The sequence below is a fragment of the Myotis davidii genome, unplaced genomic scaffold, assembly GCF_000327345.1.
Source record: "Myotis davidii unplaced genomic scaffold, ASM32734v1 scaffold358, whole genome shotgun sequence".
In the NCBI taxonomy this organism is placed as follows: Eukaryota; Metazoa; Chordata; class Mammalia; order Chiroptera; family Vespertilionidae; genus Myotis; species Myotis davidii.
Window position 1 is genome coordinate 594967 of NW_006290768.1, and position 10036 is coordinate 605002.

General features: G+C 59.5%; 1 protein-coding gene and 1 long non-coding RNA gene across 2 annotated transcripts in view; both read left to right on the plus strand.

The window, feature by feature from the left end:
* The window catches only part of KCNC3 (potassium voltage-gated channel subfamily C member 3), a gene marked incomplete at both ends in the record, with an annotated part of 11796 nt that overhangs the window by 269 nt on the left and 1491 nt on the right, over window positions 1–10036 (plus strand). Inside the window, 2 exons of the mRNA XM_015564001.1 lie at window positions 3499–4858; window positions 6570–6761. Coding sequence (XP_015419487.1) covers window positions 3499–4858; window positions 6570–6761 — 1552 coding nt within the window. The remainder of the gene's footprint in view (window positions 1–3498; window positions 4859–6569; window positions 6762–10036) is intronic.
* Window positions 7697–8669, plus strand: LOC107183104. Its single transcript, XR_001513879.1, has 2 exons — window positions 7697–7737; window positions 7925–8669. It is a non-coding gene; the product is annotated as an uncharacterized LOC107183104 (long non-coding RNA).

Genomic DNA, 10036 nt, shown 5'->3' on the forward strand with positions numbered 1-10036 from the left:
GAGCAGCGCTGTCGGAGCCTCCGTCCCTCTCCCCTCCCCACGCGCTCCCAGGCCCTCAGGGGCGCCCCATCCAACCCTCAGACTCCCACGGGCCCTCCAGCCCCTCCTGGGTCTCACGCACCCCTTCAATAATACCCCCTGTCCCGGCCATCCTCAGATGCTCAGGGGACGTTTCTCCAACCATCTGAACCCCCAGATCCCTCCGACCCTCACCCCGCTTCTCTAGGTCACCCTGCCTAGGCCCTTAGGAACTTCCTCCTGGGCTCCTCTGAACAGCCTCACCCCCACCTTTCCTTGACCCCCGCCCCCCCAGACCTTCAGAAGACCTTTCCCCAGCCCTCGGTCACCGGAACCCCTCTAAGCTCCTTCTCACTTCCCTTGGGCACCCTCAGACCCTCAGAAGACCCTTCCCCAGCCCCCAGTTTCTTGGACCTTCTCCAGACCCTCCGAAGACATCCTCTGCTACCCCTCCAAGTGTTCCAAGCGCTGTGAAAACTGCCTCCCTTCCTTTGCCCTCTGCAGATCCCTTCCTGGCCCCCTCTACCCCTCCACCCACCCCCCAGCCTCCTCTCCAGCCCTCACTTCCTCAGGCCCTCCCAACAGCTCCCTGCTGCCTTTTCCCTTTTCCCCTGGCCCCTCTCCCTGGCCCCCTCCAAGTGAGAGTCTCCTGGCTATTTTTGAAATCTCCTGCTTCTGCCCTCAAAGTCTCAGAAGGCGCCCGCACCCCAGTTTCAGAGCCTCCTGGACCCCTCTGAACCTCCAAACAACTTGCTCTGGCTAGGACACCTCCCCCTCCCGGCAACAATCAATCTTAGGACATTTTACTCCTGGGACCTTCGGGACCCCTCTGTTCAAGTCCCTTCCTGCATCCTCCACGCCAACTCCCATCCCAAGGACTTTCCCATAAATTAGCTCAAGACTTCCCCAGAGCCTTCCCCACCCCTCAGTTTCTCCTGACCGCCCCCCCCCCAATAATATGCTGATCCCCTCCAGAATGCCTCCTCTTCACCCCCAGATCCTCCCAGCTTCTCCCTTCCATCATTTACTGCACAGCCCACTCCCTCTCTCTGGGACAACCCCTTGCCCCCCACCCTCCCAGCCCCCTCCCTCCCAAAAAGTAGATAAATCACTTTTTCTCCTGCTGCTGCAGAAATTTATCTAAGCTCAATCCTCGGACCTCCCTCAAGTTATCAGCCCCAAAACAAATAGTTCCTACTTCTTTCTTCCCTGCCGTGGCATCTTTCCTCCTGACCCCAGCCCTGCTTGCTCCCCCTTTCCCAAGTCTCCCCCCTGAGTGAGACACCCTCAGTCCAAAGCCCTCAGCTTCTCCCCCATCCCCAAGGTGAACAGAGAACGCACCCCTCCAGTCTTATCGCCCTTGAAATTCCAGATTTTACCCCCCTCCAGCTCCCTTTACTTCCCCCCAAAACTTTCATAACTTTAAACATTCCCAACTTCCTAGTAAATAGCTCCCCTTCCCCCTAGATCTCCCTTTCTCGTCCTAACTTCCTCCCCGTGTTGGAAGAGAGGAGAGCAGTTCAAAATGGGGGGAATTAAAGGGAAAGCGTAGCGACTTCAGGGACCCCTCCTAGCCTCCTGGGGACCCAGACACCCCGAGGAGCCGGTTCGGCCCCCTCCCCCCACCGTGCCGCGTCCTGAGCTGGGAAGGACACGGAGCCGCAGTGCCGCATTCACGCTGGGGAGGGAACGAGGGGGAGGGGGGCCCGGAGGCACCGCATAAAGTTTGGTCCCCAGGAAGCGCTGAGTTGGCGAGATTTGGGGTTGGGTGGGGATAGGTGCGGAGGACGAGGTACAGGAGGGACATGGCCCTAGATGCCCCCTCGGGCTTCTGAGGGCTCCTTTCCCCTCCATGGCCCGGGGTGCCCTTCCTTCTTGCTACCCCATTGAAGGGTCCTGAGGTGAGGCTAGATGTCCGGGACAGCTATGGGGGGAGAGGGGGCCACTCATTTACTCTGCAAGTATTTTTTGAGTGCCCACAGCGTGCCCCTTTCCAGGCTCCAAGTAGATAGCCTGGTAGAGGTAGGAGCTGAGACCAAGGAAAAGTGGAGTGTGTCTACCTATCCCCCTCCCCCGCCCCCAACACACACTACACTCCCTTCTTCGTCATCTCTCCTTCCCTTGCAGGGACTTCATGGCCTCCTCTGCCTTTGAACCATCTGGGGTCAGAGGGTTAAACCAGGGCCGACGCTGTGCAGCCTCTACAGCTGTGCACCGCGGGGCCCACCTTCCTTTCTGTGTCCCGGGAGGGATGGAGAGAACTGCGGAGAAACGGAGGGGGGCGGGGCGGAGGGTCTCCGCAGCCTGACCCTGGCCCCCCTCTTTTCTCCGCACCCCAGGCCCTTCCGCCCCCTCTTCCCCATCTGCTTAGAGCCTCCTCTTTGCCCGAACGCTCATCCCCTTCCCTCGCCGAGGACTAGCCTGCGTCCCCTCTACGCATCGGATGCAGCCCGCTGTCACCTGCAGGGGCCTCATCCACCCCCTTCTCCCCTCCGCAGGGCTTTCATCAGACCCCACAGCACTGTCGGGCAGGGTTCTAGTCATCCCCCGCACGGAAGGGACCGGGCTCGCCTCCACTCGCAATTCTCTGCACCTCTGAACAGCCCCTCACCTTTCTTTGGCCCTAGTCCTGCCCTTTACCCAAGGTCCAGGCCCCTGACCCTCCCTTTGGGAGCCCTAAACCCCACCTCTCCCCATTGGTACCGGTACCGCCTCCCCTTTTGCAGACTTGACACTTCACTTGCTTCCACCTTCAGGGCCCTAACACTTTCTGGTTCCACCCCTGCCCTGTCCTCTTGGGTCAGGGCCTCACCCAGCCTTCTTGCTTTTCTGGGGCATAGACATTGGCACCCAGGTCCTTAAACCCTGGCTCCTTGCCCCCCACTAACTGATGCCCCCATCCCCTCCTAAGAGCTCAGACCTGACCGAGTTCCAGACACTGGGCCAAGCACTGCTTTTGCGGCTAGGCTTTCTGTCTACTCATCTAATGTAATCCTCACAATAATCCCGGAAAAACTTGAGGTTTGGGAAGCTTAATTGCTTTGCCCATGTCAGGCAGAGGGAAAGCTGGATTCAAACCCAAGACTTTACTGTTAGCCGCCTCATGAGGCCGCCTCCCCACCCACCTTCCCCCCTTCCCCTTCCCTCAGCTCCAGGCCCACCTCCAAACCCTCTGAGATACAGGGGGTGAGTGATCTCAACCTCTCCTCGCCCACCCCGAGGCCAGAGATTGACATGGGGAGCAGGAGGGGGCGTGGTCTACACCCGTGGTCGGCAAACCGCGGCTCGGGAGCCACATGCGGCTCTTTGGCCCCTTGAGTGTGGCTCTTCCACAAAATACCGACTTCTACGCATGGGCCCCAAGTTTCAATCGCACTATACGTGCACGCCCGCACGTGGTATTTTGTGGAAGAGCCACACTCAGGGGCCCAAAGAGCCGCATGTGGCTCGCGAGCCGCGGTTTGCCCACCACTGGTCTAGGCGACAGAGCCTGAGGCCAGCAATTGCTCTTTCCAGGACAGAAGTTGCTCATGTGCTGCGGCTACTGGGGCCAGCTCCTCTCCCGAGCCGGGGGACAGCTGCCCCACCCTCTGCCTGCCCTTTTGCAGCTTTAGTGGGGGAGAGGGAAGCATTTGGGCTGGGAAAGGAGCCACCGGGAGGGTCCTATGGAGGTGGCTGGCTGACCAGATGCCCGGGTCACCTTTTGCCTTCTCTCTCCCACCTGCCCCGCAGTATGTGGCCTTCGCCTCCCTCTTCTTCATCCTCATCTCCATCACCACCTTTTGCCTGGAGACCCACGAGGGCTTCATCCACATCATCAACAAGACGGTGACGCAGGCCTCCCCGATCCCCGGGGCCCCCCCGGAGAACATCACCAACATCGAGGTGGAGACGGAGCCCTTCCTGACCTACGTGGAGGGCGTGTGCGTGATCTGGTTCACCTTCGAGTTCCTCATGCGCATCACCTTCTGCCCGGACAAGGTGGAATTTCTCAAGAGCAGCCTCAACATCATCGACTGCGTGGCCATCCTGCCCTTCTATCTCGAGGTGGGCCTGTCGGGCCTCAGCTCCAAGGCCGCCAAGGACGTGCTGGGCTTCCTGCGGGTCGTCCGCTTCGTGCGCATCCTGCGCATCTTCAAGCTCACGCGGCACTTCGTGGGGCTGCGGGTGCTGGGCCACACGCTGCGCGCCAGCACCAACGAGTTCCTGCTGCTCATCATCTTCCTGGCGCTGGGCGTGCTCATCTTCGCCACCATGATCTACTACGCGGAGCGCATTGGCGCCGACCCGGATGACATCCTGGGCTCCAACCACACCTACTTCAAGAACATCCCCATCGGCTTCTGGTGGGCCGTGGTTACCATGACAACCCTGGGCTACGGAGACATGTACCCCAAGACGTGGTCGGGGATGCTGGTCGGGGCGCTGTGTGCCCTGGCGGGGGTGCTCACCATCGCCATGCCCGTGCCCGTCATTGTCAACAACTTTGGCATGTACTACTCGCTGGCCATGGCCAAGCAGAAGCTGCCCAAGAAGAAGAATAAACATATCCCCCGGCCCCCGCTGCCCGGCTCCCCCAATTACTGCAAGCCCGACCCGCCATTGCCGCCCCTGCCTCCCCCTCACCATGGCAGTGGTGGTATCAGCCCTCCGCCTCCCATCACCCCGCCCTCCATGGGGATGACGATGGCCGGGGCCTACCCTCCGGGGCCCCACTCGCACCCCGGGCTGCTCAGGGGGGGAGCGGGTGGGCTCGGGATCATGGGGCTGCCCCCTCTGCCAGCCCCTGGGGAGCCCTGCCCGTTGGCTCAGGAGGAAGTGATTGAGATCAACCGGGCAGGTGAGGAGCGGGCATGAGGGGCTGTGGGGGCACAGGTGGAGATGCGTGGGAGGAGGTGGGGAGGTTTTGAGGGGGGCAGGAGGCGGGTGCCCAAGGTTCAGAGAGACGGGATGGTCAGCAGCAGAGAGGGGAGAGAAAAGCAAATAGCAATCGCTGGGGCCAGAGAAGTGGCACAGAGTAGACAACGACAGAGAGAGATTTCCTGTGAAAGCCAGTTTTGGGGAGGAACAGACTTGCAGCCAAATATTCAGGGGGGCCCAGGGGAGAGGGTCTCGTACGTGAACCACGGGCTGGCCAGAGAGGAGACCAAGAGACGGTTTCAGCACCTGAGCTTCCCGGAGGAGAGCCTGAGAAAATGGTCCCAACGCCACCGAGTCAGAAACTCAGAGACTGTCCCTGAGAAGGGATGGGGGCGCGGAGACGGAGCGGTGAGGGGTCGGCAGCAGGGAGTTCAGGCTGGAATAACAGCGAGATCAAGAGAGGAAGTAAAACTAAACACGAAGAGTCAGAGGGTGTCTAGGGGGGACCAGCCGGAGGGTGGAAAGGCCACGTGAGGACAGTGACTTGGGACCCAAGGCCCAGACCCGGGCTCTGCAGGGAGGGTCTGGGAGAGTCAGATGCGGCCAAGAGGAAGAGGTGAGACCAGGGCGCTAGCGGAGTGGACTGTACCTGTGCCTGTCCCTCCCCAAGGGGAGCTGCCTCCGAGGCAGCGACTGGGGTGTCAGTCTGGGAGGAGGGAGAGGCCGGGGGGCCCCACCCCCATGTCTTAAGTAGGTCAAGAAAGGGAGCTGGGCCGCCCGGCCCCCATCTTGCTCCCTCAGCCACTGACCCAGTTACACACCAATTAAAAATAGCCCGAGTCAGAGCCTGGGGACCCCCACGCCCCCCTCCCTCATCTGTCACCTCCTTAATCCTTTCCCACTGTGTCCTTTCCAGCGCCCAGCCATCTACCCCAACCCACACCCTACCCCAGTCCTGCCCGACCCAGTGCACCTGACCCAACGACCCCCCCAACACTCTGTCCCAGCCCCCTTCCCATCCCCCTCTTACCCATGTCCTCCCCTACCCATCCCTCCAAATGCCCAGCACCCAACCCCAGCCTGCCCTTCCCAGCCCTGCCAACTGGCCTGGCTAGCACTTCCTAGCACTCAGCACCCTCCTCCACTCACCTTCATCCAACCCTGTCCCCTAACCACCTCTGCCTACCCTGTTGTCCTCAAAACGCAACACCCTTCCGCCCTGGCCGGTGTGTCCAGTGGTTAGAGTGCCAGCCTGTGCTCGGGTTCGGGGTCTCGGGTTCAATTCTCAGTCAAGGGCAGGTACCTGGGTTGCAGCTTGATCCCCTGTGTGCGGGAGGCAAGCAGTTGGTATGTCTCTCTCACATCGATGTTTCTCTCTCTGTCTCTCCTGCTCCCCTTTTCCCTTCCACTCTTTCTAAAAAACAATGGAAAAATATCCTCAGGTGAGGGTTAACAAAAAGAAACACCCCAAAACTCAACATCCTTCCCCAGTGACCTGCTCCCCAAATCCACCAGCCATGCCCCTAACACCTGCTCCCAACTGAGCCCCTCCTGTCATCTCCTGGCACCCTGCCCTTGAGTCATCTTCCTGCACCCGAGTCCACCCGCACCCCGTCTCTGTTGGTCTCGCTCCGTCCTGCGTTTCCACACTCACCCCTTCCTTTGTGTCTCTGTCTGACCTTGGGACACAGATCCCCGCCCCAACGGGGACCCAGCAGCAGCTGCGCTCGCCCATGAGGACTGCCCAGCCATCGACCAGCCCGCCATGTCCCCGGAAGACAAGAGCCCCATCACCCCTGGGAGCCGGGGCCGCTACAGCCGGGACCGAGCTTGCTTCCTGCTCACGGACTACGCCCCTTCCCCTGATGGCTCCATCCGAAAAGGTGAGGTGCCCTCCACTGGCCCCCCGGGACCCTCCCTCTCTCGCCTCCCCTAGGGGAGGGGGGAGAGGGGGAGGGGGGAGGAGGTGATGGACTTCCCTTTCCCCATTCCCTGACCCCAAATCTCCTTCCCAGAAGCCCCCCATCCCTCCCGCTCCCCGAGTTTCCTCACCACTGACCCTTCACCTGTCTTTATTGCATCTCCATTTCCCCCACCCCGTCAAGACTCCCGCCCCTCACCATGAAGAGCTCCATCTAATTAACCTTCGGCCCTGACGCTGACCCCACACCCGCCCGCCCGGACTTGCCCGCCCGTCACTAACCCCCTGGAACTGACCCCAACCTTCCCACCATGTGCCTGACCTCCCAGCCCTCCCGACTGACCCATCCTCACCCCCATCAACGCCTCTCTCCCCGCCTCTCCTTCTGGGTTTTAAAAACTCCACCAAGAAAACAGGGTACACTCCCAGGATGCTCTTGGGGTGCAAGATGGGATGAGAAAGACTCAGCCCCCCAGTCAGCCACTTGTGAATTGGCCAGCTCACAAAGCACCCACAGGTCCCACCCGGGACGTCAGTGAGCAAAGGGGCCTCCCCTCCCCGGGAGCCCCATGTGGGAGAGGCAGGTGCAGGCGGAGAAAGTCGCTGTCGAGGTGACATGTGCAGGTGGCGGTGGCACAGGTCGCACGTACAGTCAGAGGGACGGGCAGAGCCCCGGGTGGGGGCCACAGGAAAGGCTTTCTGAGGGAATTGGTACTTGATGGGGACGTGGTCCCGTTAGACCTGTGGTTGTCAACCTCCTGGCCCTTTAAATACAGTTCCTCATGCTGTGACCCAACCATAACATTATTTTCGTTGCTACTTCGTAACTGTCATGTGGCTACTGTTATGAATCGTCATGTAAATATCTGATATGCAGGATGGTCTTAGGCGACCCCTGTGAAAGGGTCGTTCGACCTCCAAGGGGTTGCGACCCACAGGTTGAGAACCGCTGCGTTAGACTGTAGTGACCGGAGAGCACAGCAAAGCCAGGGACCGACCAGGGCGAGGAGGTGGCCATGAGGCAGGAAGGCAGGGCTGGCTGCGGGCCGGGACCTTGTTCGGGGACCCGGGAGAGCAGCTCAGCTCTGGGCCCTTGGGGATCGACTGGCGGTCAGGCCGGGGCAGGTTGAGAACCGCTGCATTAGACTGTAGTGACCAGAGCGATGAGCACAGCAGAGCCAGGGACCAACCGGGGCAAGGAGGTGGCCACAAGGCAGGAACGCAGGCTGGCTGCGGGCCGGGACCTTGTTCAGGGACCCGGGAGAGCAGCTCAGCTCTGGGCCCTTGGGGATCGACTGGCGGTCAGGCCGGGGAGGAGACCAGGACAAGGGTCCGCGGGGACAGGACAACTCCTGAACCCGGTCAGGGCTGTGGGGATAGAAGGGAAGGGAGGCAGAGAGAGGGAACGGGAGGAAAAGGGCTGGGGACTGGCCTGGGAGCTCAGGGGACACAGTGAAGAGAGTTGTTCGTCAGTGAATCATTCAGCAAACACAGCCAAGCACTTACCACACGCCCGGAATTTAACACACCTTCTGTAACCCTCACACCACCCTCGAGGACCCCTAGCTCCACTCACCCGCCCATTCATTCATTTCACAACTGACTCCTGAGGGCACCGTAACCTAGTATTCACAAGGCAAGAATCTGCCCTCAGAGTTGATACTCTAGAGCCCAGGTTGGCACACTCCAGCCCAGGGGCCAGCTCTGTCAGCCAGCTGTTTTGTAAATAAAACTTTATTGGAACATAGCCACTGTTCTGCTCCAAGAGTGGGCTAGAACAGTTAGGACAGAGACCGTGTGGCTCACAGAGCGGAAAATGTTTACTACCTGGCCCTTTAAGGAAAAGTCTGATGCCCCCTGATTGGGGGAAGCAGAAATTAAACCAGTAAAAAAAAAAAAGTCTCTGGTTTGTGGAAGGGCTTTTGGAGGCGACATGAAACCTAAAGGTGAAAAGGGCCCGCCAGGCAGCAGGGACAGCCAGTGCAAAGGTCCTGAGGTCCCCAGGGGGCGAGCTTGGTGCTGAAAGGAATAAATAGCCAGGAGGGAAGTGAGGCTGGAGCTGAGCAGCCGAAGGAGAGAGTGCGGACCGCCTGTGCAGAAAGAGCAGGAGGGTGTTGGCCACGGTGAGGGGCTGGCCTGGTCTTAAGAGTGAGGAGGAGCCGCCTGAAGGAATTTGACCCATCACGTCCTCGTTCCACAAACACCTGCGGATGCTTCCTTAGAAATAGGGCAGTGATGGCGAACCTTTTGAGCTCGGCGTGTCAGCATTTTGAAAAACCCTAACTTAACTCTGGTGCCGTGTCACATATAGAAATTTTTTGATATTTGCAACCATAGTAAAACAAAGATTTATTTTTTAAATATATTTTATTGATTTTTTTACAGAGAGGAAGGGAGAGGGATAGTCAGAAACATCAATGAGAGAGAAACACCGATCAGCTGCCTCCTGCACACTCCCCACTGGAGATGTGCCCGCAACCAAGGTACATGCCCTTGACCGGAATCGAACCCGGGACCTTTCAGTCCGCAGGCCGACGCTCTATTCACTGAGCCAAAACGGCTACGGCAAGATTTATATTTTTGATATTTATTTTATATATTTAAATGCCATTTAACAAAGGAAAAATCAACCAAAAAAATGAGTTTGCGTGTCACCTCTGACACGCGTGTCATAGGTTCGCCATCACTGAACTAGAGACACATCCCAAATCCCTGCTGCAGCCTAAGGAGTGGGACTTGGGGAGCCTCCAGGATGGCCTCGGCCAAGCCCCCTTGTGTCACAGAAGTTCAGGGAGGGCCATGACCGACCCAGGCCACACAGCAGAGGGAGGGCAGCCCAGGCTTCTGGGTCAGACAGAACCTCAAGGGGGCTGTCCGCTCTTGTTCCCTCCCTCCACCTCCTTGTTGCACCCGCCCCCCCATCTTCATTGTCATCTCATCACCAGCCCCTCCCCGCTCCCATCTCACCCCTCTCCCTGCTTGCACCCAGTCCCCTTCCCACTCTGTCCCCCTCCTTCAGGTCTGGATGGGCCCCTTGGAACTGAGGGGGGGGAGTTGGGGTGTGTGTTGGGAATGTGGGTGAGGGAGGGCTGGGGTGGGCTGGGGGTGGGAGGTCTCTGCTTCTCTTGCCTCTGATGCCAAAATCCATTCATTGAACTCAAATAATGGCTGGAGCTGATGGGGACTGGACCCTGGACCCCCCTTCCTCACTTTCCCCTCCCCCCCAGGGCCCGCCCT